The sequence below is a fragment of the Leguminivora glycinivorella genome, chromosome 5 (genome assembly GCF_023078275.1).
Source record: "Leguminivora glycinivorella isolate SPB_JAAS2020 chromosome 5, LegGlyc_1.1, whole genome shotgun sequence".
NCBI classification, from domain to species: domain Eukaryota; kingdom Metazoa; phylum Arthropoda; class Insecta; order Lepidoptera; family Tortricidae; genus Leguminivora; species Leguminivora glycinivorella.
Genome location: NC_062975.1, coordinates 10,987,547 through 11,008,450, shown reverse-complemented (window position 1 = coordinate 11,008,450; position 20,904 = coordinate 10,987,547). Strand labels below are relative to the sequence as shown.

Here is a 20,904-nt window from a genome sequence, read left to right as displayed (position 1 = left end):
GTTAATAATGCTAGGTTATTCATACGTCACGGCCTTACGGCACTTGCGGCATACACAAGTTGATATCAATAACAAATTTGTAGTTTCATAAGTAAAATAACTTATATTTATTGAAAATTTTATTTTAACACAATATAGTAACAAAAGGCGTTCTCCAGCTAAGGTAAGCAAAGTAACATGACTACTTAAATGGTGTGAGTAGAAAAATGAATGCTTGGTCTCTCTATCAGAGACAACTATTTGACCTTACTCTATCTCTAGAATAGGATTAAACAGGCCGAAATATTATAACTCATTTTATACCGGAATCAAATGCTTTTTAAGTATATGTAATGCATTCAAAGCCTTAATTGAATCCTTGATCGGCATTTCTCGACTTAGCGGATAGTTCGCTGGAGCAGCGTCCAATCTCTGGTATTAGTTACGCGGTATTTAAACTATTTTAAAGCTAATCACCCCCTCTAGACCCTGACTTGGATTCATCCGTATCCAACTAGCGAGCTGGCAATTTGCTTGCTTTAGTTGCTTTCGCAGAACCACTTAGTAACGTTCGTTTAAATGTAAATGAATTTAACACATGTTTAAGAATGCATTGAATTTCTGATATTTCTTGCTCGGTTCGTAAGATCCGTAAACTCTGTCTCAAAGTTTGGTATAATCCCCAAAGTTGGGAACTTTCTTGCGTAGTCTAAAAGCTGGTATAGATATTATATTAGCCTCAGTTTTAACCTCAGCTATTTACTCTGTAACAAAATTAAAATATAAGTCACGAAATAAATTTTACCCAAATTATTATTTTTAAATTTTCTCTCTAATATGCTACTAACATTAACTCAGAAAATATAACAGTAATACTTGAAATTATTGTCACTTTGTCTAACGTCTCTGTTGTATTTTTTACATAATAATATAAAAAATAAAATAAATAAATAAATATTTTAGGACATTCTTACACAGATTGACTGAGGCCCACGGTAAGCTCAAGAAGGCTTGTGTTGTGGGTACTCAGACAACGATATATATATAATATATAAATACTTATATACATAGAAAACATCCATTGTCTGTGTGGAATAAATATCTGTGCTCATCACACAAATAAATGCCCTTACCGGGATTCGAACCCGGGACCGCGGCGTAGCAGGCAGGGTCACTACCGACTGCGCCAGACCGGTCGTCAAAATATTCCTTGGTAAATACCTAATTGAAACTTGTTAAGCTAGGAAGTTCGCAATCAGTCAAGTAATGTTATAGTAATGTTGAGGCGGTGATCTTGGACACAGCGCGGATGGTCCGTCGGTTCCTCTCTCTGCAGCTCTGACCACCAGCAATTTGGGCTCAGGCCCCGCTACTGGCGGTACTCTGGATTAGGATTTTTATAGTGTGTAATTATAGGTTTTTATATTGTTTTGCAAGTGGTTTTGTACTTAACTTCTATATTATAGTACAAAATAACCTAACAAAAATGTCAATTTATCAATATCACAAGAATGTATCTTCATATTATATTATGTTATAACAGGAATATGTATTCAGCAAACCTCGTATTCTAGTAGGTAAATCTTTTTCTCAGAATAAGCTCACATCGCACGTTACTATGGTAACACAAAGTCGTCAGTTCACGTCATTTGTGTATCAACGCGCTATTTCCTGTCTCTGCGAGAGATTGTGTGCCTCTTATCATGACTTACAGGAAGAAGACTTATCTATTTACCTTATTACGAGTTCAGAAAGATAAATCTAAAGAAAATATTCTATAACGGAAACTCGCAGATCAAACAGAAAGGTAAAACAATTCCAGTTCTTTTGTAGGTCGTGCCAATAACTTGAATCGGATAACACCGGCTTATTCAACAATAAATGTACGAAAATACTTATGTAGGTTTGTAAAATTAATCTCAAAATAGGTTATAGGTTAGGTTATCCATCGCGGTTCAGTGCGGAAACGCAGCAAGCTTGATGGGTACTTTTGTGTCGGGAGTGATTCGGGGCGGGCTATTTGACTAGCATAATTAGGAATATTTAGTTAAGGTTTAGTTTTAATTTTGTTTATTTATTTATTTATGTTATGGAGAATAAATAAATAAATAAATAATTTTGTTTTAATTTAATTTAATTTAATATAAGTAATAATAAAATAACGTAATGTATAATGTTGTGTAGTAAAACCTTTATAATATATACCATACGTTTTTATCAATAACAGTCGGGTTTATGCACAGAACTTAATTTAGATAGAAGAAACAAATTCATATATTTGTATAGGGGCCGAGCGTGTCAAATTTTGTACTGAAGTTGATTCTTGCCTGTAATTTTAAATATGTCTCAGGCTCTTGATTGTTCATAATTTTTGTGTTGTTGCAATTGAATATCACGTAACGAGGCATTTTTTATGTTTTGGTTGACTTCAACTTACAAAAATTGACGCCCGAAAGCTGCAAGCTGCGAGTAAAGACGGACAACTTAGTGGATTTCACTGAGTTCATTTGACACGCTAAGTAGATACGTTTGCTTGATCTATGGTATATATGACATCTGTGGGTTTATGCAATATATTAAAAAAAAGTACAGTTTTTATCTCAAAATACATTATAAGGTCGCAAAAGGTCGTAGAAGATGTTCGATATAAATTTTCGCCAGTTTGCCACGTGCCAAAGACCATGAACAAAATGTTTGAAATAACGAAATAGATGTAAACATGTTGCACGTTTAAGTCCAGTTTCGTTTTTGAAATTATGAGTGAAAATGGTGTTAATTGAAATGAAGAACATTGCAATAGAGGTTAGGATTGGGATGTGGGATTGAGGATGTAGTACGATAGTTACACAATTGCAAAAAACAAAAACCGGCCAAGAGCGTCGGCCACGCTCAGTGCAGGGTTCCGTAGTTTCCCGTATTTTCTTTAAAAACTGTTCAACCTATCAAGTTCAAAATAATTTTCCTAGATAATAGAATAAAAGATAGATTTTAATAGTTTTTTTTCCGGGTTCGAATCCCGGTAAGGGCATTTATTTGTGTGATGAGCACAGCTATTTGTTTGTATATAAGTATTTTTATATTATATATATCGTTGTCTGAGTACCCGCAACACAAGCCTTCTTGAGCTTACCGTTGGGACTCAGTCAATCTGTGTAAGAATGTCCTACAATATTTATTTATTATTTATTTATTCATTTATAAAGATCTACTTTTGTGATTTTTTCATATTTTTTAAACTTATGGTTTAAAAGTTAGAGGGGGGGACATTTTTTTTTACTTTAGGAGCGATTATTTTAAAGCTTGTACTATGGGTGCTAGGCGACGATATACTTACTTATATAGATAAATACATACTTATATACATAGAAAACATCCATGACTCAGGAACAAATATCTGTGTTCATCACACAAACAAATGCCCTTACTGAGATTCGAACCCGGGACCGCGGCTTAGCAGGCAGGGTCACTACGCGCTAGGCCAGACCGGTCGTCAAAATCGACATACCTAAGTTACGAATTCCCTCTTCGGGAATAGGGAATTCGTAACTTAGGTATGTCATGACGATCTGGCCTAGCGCGTAGTGACCCTTTTTCCCGGGTTCGAATCTCAGTAAGGGCATTTGTTGCACCAGAAGTGTCTGGTGCGTGACGTTGATGTGTTTGATAATCTGTGAATTCTGTGATTGATACTGTCCCTAAAACATTAACATATTGTCATTTTCACAATATAGTATGTTGTTTTATGCATTGCACAGTGCCTTAGTGTCTCACTGTAATACTGTGTAATTTGTTTTTGAAAAAAAAAATGTTTCACAGGTATACCACTCGGGTGCTCATCAAGTGGTGCTACGCGACGCCACGCGCGCGCTCAGCGGGCGGTACCGCTGCGAAGTCTCCGCCGATGCGCCATACTTCCATACCGTCTACAAGAGCTCCTACATGCGGGTAGTAGGTGAGAAACATTATGAGAGTACGCTTATTCATACATACATACTTATATTCCTATTACGAATTGAACGAAATAAACGTAAACAAACTGCTGTCACTGTCAAAGTAACACGTGCAGCTCGTCAGGGGTTCTTAAAGTAAGGGCCGATAGAAAAACAAATAACTTTTAACCAGTTATTAACGATTACTCTATTACACACTTCAATCGTGAATCGATCGAATACGATGACTGTTATATTATGTTATGATCCCATGACATGCAAGTCAAAATAAAAATCGGTCCAAAATTGACAAAGTCCTGTCATAACACTTACAAAACCAAAAATTAAATTTATAACCACCTTATTGTGCACCATCGTATTTCAAGACGGTTTTGATTAGCCATTAAAATTCACTACCATAAGATCTCGAAAGTTGCTGAAAAATAATGTTTGGAAGCCCGCTACTTGGTCGCCTAGGTACATTTTACACAGTGATGTGATACCAGTGCAATAAACAAACTATCTGACAAAAACGGCTTTTTAATTTCAATAAATATACCAAAACGTTTTGTGTTGAAATTTATTTTCGTTTAAACAGAGTCATTATTTGTGTAATGAAATATGTAAAGATATGTAAACTTGTAAAATATCGCTAATTTTAATACCTCGAATGGTGCAAATTTTTATAGCACCGGCCACACCTTTGTTTACAATAATTCTGGCTAATTCAAAATAGGAATATAGTTTAAGGTCTGAGTGCACGTTCACGTGGAGTGTATGTGGCGGGGCGGGGCGTTCGGCGTGCATGTCAAACAATAGGCTACTTGACACTTTTTTAAAGTCAGTATTATATGGATGGATGAGAGGAGAGTAACGAAGAAAGTATATGAAAAAAGAGTGGAAGGGTCAGTTGGAAGTGGAAGACCTAGGCGAACTTTTCTTGTTCAAATCGGGGAAATATTGCAAAAAGGCCAGGTCAGAAGTACTCGAAACCGACGAGCGTGTATGAGAAACGTTATGAAACTGTGTGAAGCGAAAGTGATTTGTCAGGATCGTAGTAAATGGAAATCCGTGATCTCTGCCTACCCCTCTGGGAAACAGACGTGATTGTATGTATGTATTATATGATAAAGTACTATCCAATAAAATATTACCATATTTTATTATGACTTAAAACCAGCGAACAATATTTTTAAAGTATACTTTACGTAATCAGGCGAAAACAACACAGTCATGCTAATTTTATCTATGAATTATCTGGGCATTGTTTTGACATGCAGTAAGGTTCGAATTCGATGACGTCACTACATCGCTGATGACAGCGTTTTCGTTGGCCAAAATGAATAAAAAATTACACACATTTTGTAATCGAAAATACGTAGTCATCATACACTTTTAATACCCAAAATCTATAAATATTGCTTTTTTATGTCAAATACTACAGAAGACAATCATTTATTGTGCCAATTCGATATGAGTCTAGTAGCCTATTGAAGTTCATACAGGTGTCCTGAGTCGACGCTGCATAGAATGTATGCACGCTCACGCTAAACGGTCCGCTCCGAGCATCCTTACACTAAGTCTTCATTTTATCTTTGGAATTTAAAATTATAAGTTTTTAGATTTTAATGAAGCAACCAAAAATCCAAAATATGCAACAAACTGCATCCTGAAAGGAAAACGAGGATCTACTTTTCTATGAAAAGGCGATTTTGCACTTACGTCTTAAGAAGACCGTGGCTGAATTTTCTTAAGAGACACGCCTTTGGCTCTCATGCACACCTCACCCACGCTCCTGTCCTCCTCAGACCCCGCGTACAAATTTAGTACATAACATATATCAACTGTATTTTGAACTTCTATGGTTTTATAAAAGGTTCTAAATTCAAAAACAAAAAATGCCTCTGGGTTTCAGGGTGTACTAATAGAGGTTTCCCCCGTGCAAGTGTACAATTTGAGCAGTCATAGCGGGCATCGAATTAATGAGGCTTTTAGGAAATGATTCAGTTCCGATTTGAATTGGAAACTGTATTATCATTAGTGGGTTTCCATACCTTTCAAATGAATTTCTGATAAAGTGATCCTTACGGTTAAAACTCAATGTGATTGAATGAGCTTATGTAAATAATACGAAACATTTTTTTAATGAAAAAGCTGAAGAAGTAACTGTGAGCGATTGTAGATACAGTCACGAACTTTAATTGTTGATCCACTTCTAGCTCATTTTATACTGGAACGGCATAGCTTAACTATGCTTAACTATGAAATGTCCAATATAAAAGGAGCTAGAAGTAGATCAATAATTATAAAGTCCGTGACCGTACTACAAATTTTGAAACTAAAGGAAAATATTATATACAAAACATTGTTTTATATTTTAGCAAATGGCTTTCATTTGAAGAAAACCTTGTAAAAAACAGAAATAATCTCAATAACGCCTTTTTCCCCTCCTGGGTTGGAAGATTAGATGGCAGTCGCTTTCGTAAAAAGTACTACTCCGATTTCTGGGATTACTTGTCAAGCGGACTCCCATGAGGCATGTCAATAAGCCAATAGACATCACGAAACTGGACGTTTTATTAAAAAAGTATTAGCTATTTGAAAGTTAATATTGTTTTCATAAGTAACTACGGAAACGGATTATATCGCGTATAATCAATTTACAAAACTAAATAAATTATGTAGAACTCATTACCTATTGACATAAATGATTGTATTGTGGAACTCATTAACTATTGACATAAGGCATGCTAAGTCTCTTCACATTTTTAAAAGTCAAGTAAAAGAACATTATTTACCTATTCGATAATATAATATTTATTGATGGTCCTGTTTCATTTTCCTTTATCGCTATTGGCCATTGCTTTTGATTTATGTACATTCGTAGCTGTGTTGTTATAGTATTTATATATGTACGGTATGTTTAGGTTTATTTTATTTCCTATTTATGTATGTTTGTTAGTATTAAGATTATGTGACGTTTTCTATCGCTCACTGCATCACCTACTCAAATCAGTTGTTTTTTGTGTCTTGTCTCCACTACCCAAAGGTTGTCTGGAAGAGATCGCTCTTTAGCGATAAGACCGCCTGTTGGCTACCATAGTTAATTAAGTTATGTGCTTATTTTTTTAATGTTATCTTGTTATATTGGTGAGCAATAAAGAGTATTCGTACTGTATTGTATTGTAGTGTAATTAGTGCCTACGCCAAATTTTAAGATTAGTAGTCACAGCGGTGAGCGGACAGCCAGAATAACGCAACGAGAATGATGAATGAACTCACAACACATCTCGATGTTGACGAGTCACCTGTTGACCACGAATGCTGTTATGTTAAGGGTTCGGAACATCAAAATTGTGTTAATTCAATATACTTAAGGCACTGGTCCCACCGCGAGCTAGTAAGCTATGAACTACCGGCTGTAAAAACGAACAAAAGATAATCACTCCCGTGTAAATAAAAGAGACACGGCGATATTGATAGCTCACCGCTGGGCGAGTAGCTATAAACATCGCCGTGTCTCTTTTATTTACACGGGAGTGATTATCTTTTGTTCGTTTTTACAGCCGGTAGTTCATAGCTTACTAGCTCGCGGTGGGACCAATGCCTAAGCGAAGTTGTAAAATTAGCAATAGGTATACAGGGGTAGTTTATAATCGTACCATCACATTTTCACAAAAACTCACGAAGATGCCATTTTAGATAATCTCGTCTCAGTGCAAACATTTTTGACAGTAATTTTCTATATACTCGATCGTCTTTGACTGTAGCAAACTGTAGGTACTGTCATTCCTATTGTCGGGAAAGCACCATGCCCGAATAAGCATATAATAGGCCTTCACATTGACAATAACGCAATCAGTTATATTCCTCACTAAATATGCAATAACGGCATAAGTGCCACAATCAATCATTATTTGGCAATCAAGTTCTACCTCCATTTTATTATCACCTCAATACGCTTGGTGATTGTAATTAGAGTCACTCGAGCGCAACATTTAGGCTTTTATTATCAAATTGCATCCCGTTTCGACAGTGTTTAAATTATGTTCAAATGGGTTTAAATTTGGGAGCAACTCTAAATGGGACGGCGTGCACGGCACCTAGCCAACGTCGGAATCACTTACGCTTCGTAAGCGTATCGTAGCTAGTTCATCCTATCGCTCTTTTATAGTGGCGGGACAGAGCTAGACTGCGTTTCGATAGGCACCTACCGCCAACGATCGTCACTTCGGCTAGGCAGACAGAGCGGAAAGGCAATGCAATATAAACCTAACTGCAGAACACGTGATTACGTTCGCGATGGGTTATTGCCTTGATATTGCAAGGCTCCGCCAAAAGTGCAAGCTTGGCAATATGTGCGGATTGAATTCTTAATCACAACCGGAAAAAAGAGGTGAACGTTGTGAAGTATTTCTTTTTTTTTACGAACCAGTTCCACATTGGCATATAAGCGAGCGTGTAGGTAACTTACTTTCTTTGCATCTCGTTCGCTTCCGTACGGTCTATTAGTGCCAGCAAAATATATAAAATTTAAGTTACACAGATACCAGTTTTACATTGCTAAGGCAAGCAAATAGTGGCTCTTATTATTTATACAACAATGGCTTGCAACAATTGTGGCGATACTGTACAAACAATCCAGCACATAATAGAGGATTGCCCTGTGTCGCGCTATGCCAATGGACCTCCAGAAGACCTGATCACCCTTAGCGACGAGGCCAATAAATGACTGATTGGACTTAATTTTAACCTATGAATGTTTCTGTTCTTTGCCATACGACTAAATAAAATTATTTTATAAAGCAGTATAAAGCACATAACTAATTATAACTTATAACATTGGCAATCCGGATCTTAACACGAGCATTAATTTAAATCTTAACCAATTAATGTTGTAATCAGTCTTAAAGCAAGGCAAACTTGCAAAACTAAATAGCAGATAGCAGCAGTTTATGTATTAGGCAAGTTGATCTAACAAAACTATTGAAACAGATAACAGACTAGGTAACTAACTTACATCTGCCATTAGATTAACCGTTTGATTTCGCAGGCAGGAAATTAAATTCGCTACAGTAGCTGTCCACAGCGATAGTTGCCGTTATCGGCTCTGTTCAATACTAAACTGGGCATTAGCAAGTAACAATCGTAAGTATAAATAATACGGAAGATCCCGCGGCGGCCTCGTGCAATCCTAAATCGTAAATCAGAACTATTGTTGGGCAATAAATGTGGGGAATCGAACACAAGGGATGTTTGATTAAGGTTTATCTTGGTTAATTTACGGTTATTGTAGAGGCCCGGGAGGTGCGCGGCGTGACGCTGCCGCTGCCGCGGTCCTCAGTGACATGACGTTATTACCCATTTGTCACATACTGTATAATACTACCGCGTTAGACTGAATAATTAAGTTTAGAAGTGGTACACTTGAACGTGTTTCTCGAAACGCGCTTCTAATTGCAATATAACTTTAAATTAGGACGATCTAGCATTACATGCTCGTGCCGTCTGAATATAGTTCCCGCCGCGACGACACCTCAACTCAAGGGATTCTGGGACCACGTACTAATTATGTCTCTTACTACATTATCTCAGAATATTCCCCTTTCATCACTGAGTAAGAAGTTATACCTAAAACATTCAAGGTCGATCGCGAAGAAATACACAATGATATAAAGTAAACCACCTACTTATTTAAAATTTGCGGCAATAATTGTCCTAAAATAACAATTAATTAACGTGTCGTGTTTACACAATTAGCGCCGGCTGCTTTGCTTCGCGTCTTATCATAATTTGAAGCTCAAACATCTTTCGAAACAAAACACAGTTGTTTTCCTAATAAAGTAAGGAAGGCTTTAGCAAATCTTGACGGATTAAATAAACACTAAAATATACCCACGACGGCCAAATTAAACGAGGTGCTGAGAACTCCCTGCGTTCCCATTAAGTAGAATTGGCAAAAAGCGACAGAACAGGAATGTAAACACTTAAAACTTTGCTCGGCGCCGAGTTCCGCCGCTGCGTCATAATAGAGGGCGCTGCTGGCAAACAAAAGCAAGCAGAGTTTTAGTTCGGGCGCCATTTTCTCTGTTCGGCGTTTAAACCGCGCTCTGCAAAATTCTGCGGTAAACTAAAATGGAACGAGCGCGTATGAAAGATGAATATGCAACGTCGACGCCGACATCGCGCTCTGAACCCAGCCGGTGTGGACTCAACTCGTGTAATTTATTGCGATCAGTATTTTTCCTTCCTTAGTGGCCCACAACTTTGTTTATACGATCCAGTTGGCCGGGCACACGAACAATTCTATTCCGCTTGCATGCTGGGCCCGTAATTTAATTAGGCTTTAGTAGTTCCGTAAAGATTAAAGCTCACAGAGGCGGCTTGCGGTTTCACCGCGGCTGTAGCCATTGTGTGTTGGGTAACTTTTGTATTTGTGCGCTGAACTTGCATTGGTCGTTTAGATCTAATCCTTTAAAATGGCCGGCATGCTCACATAAATTGTACCTATATTTGTTTTATTTATATGATACTATCTGCCAATAGCTGTCATGATATGTTGCCAAATTGTTGTTGGTTCAACCGTCCGTTATTGATATGTAATTGGTATTGCCCGGACAGACAGAAGCAATTTATAGTTTGACAATAGTGCAAAGGTAGTGGAAAGTCTATCAGTCTACGGACAGTGTTAGAGCCGGAGCATTTAGAATATAACAGAATATAACAAAGGTAAAGCACTCATTAATTGCATATCATCATACAACATACGAACACATAACAAAGAAGTTTCATCATAGCGTTTTGGCCTAGTGTCCAGCAACAATCTTACGTTGGAAAGATGTGTAATTCTATTGGAATTAGCGCTGGCGCTGGTCACAAACACAAGTACTAGTACTTAAAGATAATCACGTCTGTAGCCACCAAAACGGTACCGCCTCAGCAACCTGACGCTAGCCTATTAGCTTTTCCGTCATACTCATGTGTGCTTGATATTTTTATAGCAGCCGGAAACACACAGTTATAGTGCAGGTCTTTTGGACTTTCTGGTCAGCGCTGATTTTTCAGCACTGTGTAACTGACGTTGGTGTTAGACAGTGCTGCCCGCGTCCAGGCCGAGGATCCGAGCAGAGAACAACTCTTACTTGGCCGGCGATATTATCCTGCCTTATAATGTAGGCCTTTTGGCCAGTGATTTTGCAACAGAGCATTGTGTGACTGTCGTTTGTGTTTGACAGAGCTGCCCCCGTCCGGGCCGCGGGTCCGAGCAGAAAACAACTCTTACTTGGCCGGCGATATTATCCGGCCTTATAATATAGGCCATTTGGCCAATGATTTTGCAACAGAGCATTGTGTGACTGTCGTTTGTGTTTGACAGAGCTGCCCCCGTCCGGGCCGCGGGTCCGAGCAGAAAACAACTCTTACTTGGCCGGCGATATTATCCGGCCTTATAATATAGGCCATTTGGCCAATGATTTTGCAACAGAGCATTGTGTGACTGTCGTTTGTGTTTGACAGAGCTGCCCCCGTCCGGGCCGCGGGTCCGAGCGCAGAAGAGCTGGTACTCAGCGGGCGACATGCTGCGAGCCAACTGTTCGGCGCCGCCCGCAGACCCGCCCGCTAATATTACGTGGCTCCTTAATGGTGTAGAGGTAAGACATCCGTAAAATCTAAGAATTTTTTAAAGTGAAATGTAAGGGTTGAATATTAAGCTTTAAATGCCGTATAATACAGGATGTCGGCCATTAAAGAGACGCAATTACGCTTATCTTAATTCACTCTTGAAAATGATGTGAATGCCATTTTAATTTATAAAAGTATTATCTATTTGAAAACAAAGTTTGAACACGATTACATACACCTAATTTTACCTTGGTTTACAGTTAACATGGTATCTGTACATTCAATTTGCTTTACGTGGAAGCGGAAATTGGGATAAATAACGCTCCATTAATATTCGCTGCTGTTTATAATAGAATTATTTTCCGTAGGTAAAAGGCCTCGATATTCCGCCGCACGACCCATACTCGTTGCGGAGGAACCCTGTGATAACCGACGCGTCGCTCGAAGATGCTAACAGAATCATATTCAGCCCGTGGGACGCAATCTCCGGCTACGAAGAAGCGGTCACCGATAACGTGATAGACATCCCAGGAAACATCGACATGATCGGCCCCACTGATAACCGAAAAGCAGAGACCACGCGCCAACCTCGGACTGAACAAATAACCAACAAATTGAACAGCACCGTGGAAGAGGAGAAATCTAATAAGTCGAGTTCGTTCAGCCAACTCGTTATGAGAGTACAGTCTGCACATTTTCATAAGGTAAAATTTTGACTCCGTTCCAATAATTTTAGACAGTTCAATTTTATTTAATTTTACTCTTTATATTTTGTATAATTCTTTAATAAAGTTATCCGTAGCATGTATACCTGGTTACCTACTTTAAAATGCGAAAGTGTAGGTATCAGTTTGTAAGTCTGTTTGTTACCTGTTTACTGGAGCTTTGGGAGAAATCATTAGGTCATCAAAGGTGATAGGCCTGAACAATCAATACCTAGAAAGACGAAAAAATACTGAAAGATTTAAATACATACATAATAGATTACATAAAAAATGGATACCTAAATGAATAAAACTATACAGGCTAAGTACCTAACAGGTTTTTTAAATAATTATGCTGAGTAGGTGAAACATTATTACTCTTACAAGAGTATAATTACAAGCATCTATGACTCCATATATAAAGGTAAGAAGTTATGTAGCTTCTATAACATCCGGAGTGTCTACAATAGAAATTAATTGGTATTCGACTATAATTAAAAACAAGCGGCAATCACAATCGTCAATTGGATTTGGATTTGAAATTACATCCCATACAACCATTTCAGTCGCAAAATCTTCAAATCAGTAACTAACTGTCAAATGTGACATAACGCGTGGTAACGTCGTGCAAACAATCCGACAGTATTGATACAATAACAAAATGTAGTCGTCGTGTGCACTCGTTACGGTAACAAAATGTGTACGAATTTGTGGCTGTCAATGTCACTGTCAGAATGACTTTTAACGACACTTTATTAGTCGACGTTTGCACACATAACGGTAACAACATGTGGACGAATTTGTGGCTGTCATTGTCACTGTCAGAACGGTTTCTGACAGTGACATTGACAGAATTTGTACACACATGTGTAGGTCTGATTACCGAACTGCTCCTAAACCACTGTATCCGCAAATGACAATCTGAAATACGAAGGTTTCTCAAACTGTCTTGTGAAGTTGTGGACTGGTTGCTTTGAATCATTTAAATATGAGCGAATTAAATAATAATAAACGACGACGACCATTTAAGCACTTTTCGACATTTTATAGAAATGTGGGAAAGTAAAGAAAAGTGCAGAATGATAATACAAATAGATAAGCACTTTATAGTTACTTAATGTATTAAATATATAATTTTTAATTCTTATTGATAAAAATGAAGTGTAGTGTTGCTTTACACAATAAAAGTAGGAATCAAATGAAATAGAATATTTACTGTGAAATTAATAGAATTTCTGTTGCGCAATGATAGTTTTTTTCAGTACAGATGCTGCTTTTTTTAACGCAGTAGTGCGAGCAAATCAAGCAATGATTCATTTCTTGTCTGGTCGAAACTCTTAGCTTAGATTTAGGTACTGAAAATCGTCGTACGATACACGTGCGAAAAGGACATTCACAACTCGTGTCGATTTAAAACACTCTCTTCGTTCGTGTATTAATTTATCGCTACTCGTATCGATTTTCCTCTTTTTCGCACTCGTATCTACAAGTATTTTGTTTGGGTTACAAAAAAAAACACATTATTTACTCTACTACGTTTTATTTATGTCTCTTTAACATTACAAATTTGTAGACACTTATCTATACAAAAATCTTGACAAAAGAAGTACAGATCGCTGAAATTAATGTTGATAGTAATATTAATGACGACTACTTCAACAAGTGTCAATTGTGAAATGCCGCAAAATACTAGTTGCTCTATAGAAGACCATAATAATATGATCCCCGATCCTTTACAACCCAGCAGCTCGATACGCACGTTACAATTTTTTTTAATCTTCTTTAGTGAGGGCAACTGAGTACGACGGCATATTTAATTGTTTATAAAGTTTGAGGATACCTGGAAAAAATTAATACAAGAAGCCATTTTGAAAATATAATAAATATTCACTGCTTTCGGTCACGCGTGTACGCTGCGACCATTTTGCGACCGTTTGTCGACCGTTTGGTGACCGTATGGCGACTGTTTTTTACATGGAATATTACCGTCTTAATCCATATTTTAACAACTTTATTGGTTTTCTAGGCATTATTTTTATTATTTCAGTATGGTATATGCACCAGAGCACTAAAACTTCACCAATCAATATACATAACACGCAAACACCGAGTAGTCAATAATATTACTACTGGTTAAACTGAGGTAAATTGATGGCGCGTTGATAAATTTAGACTTATTTTATGAAATCACTCGAGCAATTTAATTGGCCATGGTAATTAGCCCACATTACATTACAAATGCAAACAATATTTATCTTTAACAAATTCTTACGCCATTACATTTTAATGTCAAATGATTTTATTTCTTTTTTACTTTGACGTCTCTGACAGTCGCCATTTGAAAAGAATGAAATGAACGAATGATTTTGGGAAAGTAGTCGCCAAACGGTAACAATGTGTGCACGCGTAGTGCACACTTCTGTCACTTCTGTGACCATTTGTGCCTGTTACCAATCGTCCCCATTTGGGTCGCCGCGACTAAACGTCGACCGTACTGCGACTAAGCATTGAGACCCGAAGACCTGTGTGTACACAAAATAGGAGGATTTGCGTAGGAACGGCGACCGATTATGGTTATATGGGATATCGTATGAAGCTGTGTTTTGTAAACACTAATTAAATTAGTATCAAAATCGTACCAATCAGGAAATCGATTCCACCGCTCGTCGAATCCAGCTTTCCCGCGTTCCTATTTTTAACTGAATTCTTTTTGACACGAAATGTGTCAAAGCTTATTATGGAGAGGAAAATATAAAAATGCGCATAATAAGCACTAACAATCCGCGCATAGCTCTCTGCGACCGCGAGAGGCTAATGAGATTCAATTTAATTTGACGCTAATAAAATCTGCATTTGAGCAATCCGCTTCATACTTTTACAATGGCGGGACTCATAACAAAAAATACAGAAATTGCGCTACGCTTGAAGAATTACAAAGCTAGATTCAATATCATATGGTGTATCTTTTTCTTGGAATTCAGCATGAAAATAGTATTTACGAGCACAACCGAAAATAAGCTTTGAAACTATTTCGAAATAAAACGTTACTTTTATCCATATTGAATAAGGGTTCCACAAAATGTACCCACAGGTTTTCACGAGTTTAATTTTCCGCCAGTCTCGCAAGATAAAACGCGTTTTTCCTTTGATTACAGTAAACCTTTTCTACGTTCTGTGACATAATGTTTCGAGTAAAAATGCTATATTAGCTACGTATCATAATTGAATAAGGGATAAGAGCGCTGTAATTATTTTTGTAACGCTACCTATACATTATATACATTCTTGCCATTCACGTACAAGTTCATAAAAGATTTTGGATTTTGGCCTTCTCTCTCGTGAGGAAACCGGACTAATTCCAATAAGGTCTAGTTACCCTTCGGGTTGGAAGGTCAGATGGCAGTCGCTTTCGTAAAACTAGTTCATACGCCAAATCTTGGGATTAGTTGTCAAAGCGGATCCCAGGCTCCGTGCCGTGCGCCGTGGCAAATACCAGGATAACGCAAGGAGGATGATGAGGCCTTCTCCCCGAACAATTAGTACAAAACCTCTTCTTTCATAGTATTAAAGTACCTATTGCAATAGGTAATATTAGAGATAAAGAAAATTAATTTATTAAACGTAGAGTATTAATTTTACTCAAACGACCAGTACTTATACTTTACTGACTATTCAAGTCCAAATATTAAACAACTCCTCGTGTAAATTTGCCCGCGACTGCTGTTCCGAAAATGAATTCCATTTTGTGGCCGCCGTCGAAATTGTGTTTTTCAAAGAAAAGTAAAAAGTTGTTCTGGTTTGCAAGCGTTAATAGACAGCCGTTCGGGCCGGGCCTTTTGGCTAACTAGTGACTGTAGCTAGTGTAGCTGACGTGTAGCTGGTACCCTTTAGCTTGCCAAAAAATGCCGGTAAACTATTCCGTTTGTAAATTCAGAAGTTCATAACAGCTAACCTGTTATCGATGTTGGAGCAAGTAAAGATTTTTTTAATAAATAATGAAATGAAATGAAATATTTTATTTCCAAGTAGGCATATTACAATGCGCATATGAACGTCAATTAAATTTTACATGCACGTTTTTCTTGGAAACCTTTTTTTTGTCTCCTATAACTAAGCAACAATTAAGTGACAATGATTTTGAGGAGGTATTTTGATTTTTGTGCTGGAATTACTAGCTGTCGATATTGAAGCGAAGTATCGGGTTCAATAAGATTTGTAGAGGATATAAGGGAATTGTGCCCCGAGTTTAATAGTTATGAAATATATTTTGAAAGAACGGAATTCGGGGAATGAGTGATCAAACCCGATAAAAAGAAATTATTTTTCATTAAAATAAGAACGTTGCAGAAATGACACATAGTTCGAATTTATATCTGTAGGTAGCTTACCACTATGTAGGTAATAAATTCGATGGCATATATTTTCATATATATTTACACATCTTACGTAATCAATATTCACAGATCACCTCGTAACATATATTACATATTTAAAAACAAAATAAAAAGCAGTTGATACTTTGTTGAAACAGGGTCGGCTGAACGTGACGTGTGTGGCGCGTGTGCTGTCTGTATGGGCGACGAGCGACGCACTACTACTGGATGAGGAGAGACCACAGAGACTCCAACTCAGGTAACGTACTTATGCTTACACTGCGCGATCGCGCCTATGTTGGTCAACAGGGACTCCAATTAAGTTAAAGAGTTTACACATATGACGTTACTGTCATGTGCTTTATAAGCGATGAGCAATGCGGATGGGATGAGGAGAGGCCACAGCACCCGGCATGGGCAGCCGGGACTCCAACTCAGGTAACGTGGCTATAGTACTGCTACTGGAAGTGAAGTGCTGTCCGCCCATACAGTGGCAATTATACTGCGTTGTGTAATTGCCACTTACTGGACGAAGATCGTTCACAGATCGCGCCTGTGATGGTCAACAGGGACTCCAATTTAGGTAAAGCGATTACACTGATAATTAATATGACGTTACTGGCATGTGCTGTCTGTGTAGGCGATGAGCGATGCGGATGGGATGAGGAGAGGCCACAGCACCCGTCATGGGCAGCTGGGATTCCAACTCAGGTATCGTAGTAACACTGCTAATGAATGTGACGTTAGTGTTATTGCTTATCTGTATGGACCGTATGGGCGATGAGCGATGCGCTGCTACTGGATGAGGAGAGACCACAGACCGCGCCTGTCATGGACAGCTGGTACTCCAACTCAGGTAAAACAGTTACCGCACTATCCCTACCGCTTTTCCGTATTGGCGCGACAGATCCTGACCGCGCTGCGTTTCGGTCTCCGTCTATCGTTAATGATTGTTATGTTGGTTGGGCCGGCAGATCACAAAAATAATCATACTTGCTTATATATTCACAACTCATTTTTAAAGTGAGGTATGTTTAAAAAACCGGCCAAGAGCGTGTCGGGTCACGCTCAGTGTAGGGTTCCGTAGTTTTCCGTATTTTTCTCAAAAACTACTGAACCTATCAAGTTCAAAACAATTTTCCTAGAAAGTTTTTATAAAGTTCTACTATTGTGATTTTTTTCATATTTTTTGAACGTAGGGTTCAAAAGTTAGAGGGGGGGGACGCACATTTTTTTCCTTTACAAGCGATTATTTCCGAAACTATTAATGTTATCAAAAAATGATCTTAGTAAACCCTTTTTCATTTTTAAATACCTATCCAACAATATATCACACGTTGGGGTTGGAATGAAAAAAAATCTCAGCCCCCACTTTACATGTAGGGGGGGTACCCTAATAAAACATTTTTTTTAATTTTTTTATTTTTGCACTTTGTTGGCGTGATTGATATACATATTGGTACCAAATTTCAGCTTTCTAGTGCTTACGGTTACTGAGATTATCCGCGGACGGACGGACGGACGGACAGACAGACATGGCGAAACTATAAGGGTTCCTAGTTGACTACGGAACCCTAAAAATGGGATACTTAGTATGTATAAGTAAAATTGTATATTTATTTGTCTTTCACAGGTCTACGGCGTTCCACATCGCACGTGGGAGTCGTAGCGATGCTCAACTGTTTTATATATAGACACTGGTAAGAATATAACTTATTTAATCCATATAACCCTAAATTGGGTCTATTAATACATTTTGTATTACGAACTTTATCTCATTTAGATAAAGTTCAAATCGTGTCTAAAAAGCTAGCGGCCGGTCCATTTAAGGGTAGATAAAGGCAGCGTAATAAAGATTTGGTGCGGCTTTTTGTAATTTGTTCTAGCGATCAACGTAATCGCAGGGCAGTTGAGGTAGAATCTTTTTTTAATTAACCCATACGTTGACCCATATTGATCAAATTTGTAAATAACGAATTTATACACCGTGGGCCTGAAGATTTTAACAGTGTATTTTTGACCACATTTAGAGACTATAATGTCATCATATATAAACTTTTCTGGATATAGCTTAGTTTCAGAGTTATTACCAATTGAAAAAAAAATCTTATTGTTACTCAGTACAGAATGCCTTTTTAACGGCGTTGATGCCATTATGAATGATATAGATGTCAAACAGTGAGAAGTAAAACCTTTCAAAATGAGTTTTTTAGAAAAAAACGTTAAAACTCATTTTAAGTGCCAGTTTTATCAATAACATTTACTTTTTATGTAAAAATACATTCAAAAATAGTAAAAAAGGCATAATTATAATTAACCAGGCAACTAAAATATTAAACGGGAAGTTAAGTCGGGCATACATTAATATAATTTGGTTGTGTATTAATATTGTGGCGACAAAAAAAATATATGAGCCTCAAATATTAAGCATCATATTATTGAAAAAACGGCAGCAAATTCAAGCGACCAAAATTTTTCCTGAGGAACTTTAAACAATACTTTGGTGACTAAAATAATAATTGGCACCTAAATATTGTAAAGCGTAAGATTTTTAATATTTGTAGTCATATAGATGTTAGCACCTAAATAATTATACTTAGCTCATCGTTTAAAGTAGTATTCAAATTGCGAAGGCAACTAAAAAAATAATTACGGTGACCGCTTTTCAGCAGGCGGATCGTATACTTGTTTGCCACCGACGTGATATAAAAAAATACAATGATAATCGTATAGTATAATATTAAAAGAGCAGGGTTATTTTCTCCTAACAGAAAAAGGATTTGGTAATTTTTTTGTAGAATAATAGTCCTTTGCTATGGCATAATTATGGCATTCTTAGGTACTTTGCAACCAAAATAACGATAGCAAAAAGGAAATGAAATACAGTCCCAGAGGCACCGTTGGGTACGACAACGAGCGAAGCGAGGAGGAGTGTTGCATCTTGCATCCCCAACACACATGACTCGCTATCAAACAGAATTAGGAAGAAGATGGACAAGTTTATACCACCTAAATATTATGCAAACAAAAATAGTGTTGTATCTACTCTTAATTTAAAAGATTATTTTGCTAATCAACATTATGCCAGCATAAAAATCTGCGGGATGATTTATGCCAAAGTATGATCTGAGTAAGGTTTTTCTGCCAAATGTTATTTGTATGTCAATAAAATTGAATTTTACAGATTGATGATAAGACTGTGTAAGGTCGGCCTTAGATTCGATAGAGTAAACGTCATTAAAAGTTAAATTCATTGTATGGACGAAGTTGCCAGCGCCCTTTTTAATTTTTTTGAACTGCCGATATTTTAATATTTTGTCGACCGGTTAAATACGTGCCGTAAAAAAAAATATATATTTTTCCAAAAATTACTAAATTATTATTTGTTTTTACATCAACAATGCGTGGTTAAAATCTTTCGAGTTATTCAGGCCCCCGGTGCACATTCTTAATCACATCTTCATTTCATTCTAAGGTGTGATCCTAATTTCTTCAGCTATCTAGTTATGCAACTTACTTAGTTGTTTCCAGTTTAAAATCCTATTTCATAGTTTTCTCTTGAAAAGTGAAAAGCAACTTGAAATTCTTAAACCAATTCCCAACTTTTTATATGCTTTGTTAGTATCCTTACGAAGTCGGCCTTCCAAGCTTGGAAACTTGATAAGTACCTACTTAACACAATTTTTTGTTGCAGGACTATCCGATGATGAGGGGGTTAAATTCTATAACTTGTCTACATTTTTCAAATCTAAAATCAGTGTTAGCATAAAAAACATTTAAACGATCGAAATCAAAGCAGGTAAAGGGAGTCGAAAGTTTGTAGTGAATTTTATACTTGTAAATAAATAGTTTTAACGAAATGTCTTCTAAGAAAATAGTGATGTTTTGCTTGACGAACTTTATGTAGGTAAGTAACCGTTATTACAGCGTAAAATAAACAAGTGTTTTGTAAAATGCTTTTGATTTCCTTACGCCGTGTCTTCGTGGGCGACGGTCGCGCGACCGTCGCCGTCACGTCTCATACTTCCATATCGATAAGGTTTGATTTCGTATGCGTCGCATCGCCGTCGCGCGACCATCGCGCGACCGTCGCCCACGCAAGCCACGGCGTTACCGTTTCCAATTCTTTACATCGCCTATTCGAAAACAGGTTTTCCCCGCTCAAAGAGGCACTTTTTGTTTCGAGGCTATGATTTTTGTTCTATTAGAAACAATTTAAGGTAAAGTTATCTTTTGGCAGGTAATAATTTTCTCGTACGTGACTTGAAAAGCAGTATGCGTTACTTGCGAATCATGTCG

At 37.4% G+C, this 20,904-nt stretch overlaps 1 protein-coding gene and 1 long non-coding RNA gene across 2 annotated transcripts in view; both read left to right on the top strand.

Moving 5' to 3' along the window:
• LOC125226506 overlaps window positions 1–16,868 on the top strand; it is a 56,292-nt gene extending 39,424 nt beyond the window's left edge. The window contains exons 4-7 of the mRNA XM_048130489.1: window positions 3,796–3,931; window positions 11,424–11,557; window positions 11,897–12,232; window positions 16,764–16,868. Coding sequence (XP_047986446.1) covers window positions 3,796–3,931; window positions 11,424–11,557; window positions 11,897–12,232; window positions 16,764–16,868 — 711 coding nt within the window. The remainder of the gene's footprint in view (window positions 1–3,795; window positions 3,932–11,423; window positions 11,558–11,896; window positions 12,233–16,763) is intronic.
• A 129-nt stretch (window positions 16,869–16,997) lies between these two features.
• Window positions 16,998–20,553, top strand: LOC125226347. Its single transcript, XR_007177076.1, has 3 exons — window positions 16,998–17,043; window positions 18,239–18,305; window positions 20,300–20,553. It is a non-coding gene; the product is annotated as an uncharacterized LOC125226347 (long non-coding RNA).
• The last annotated feature ends 351 nt before the right edge of the window (window positions 20,554–20,904 follow it).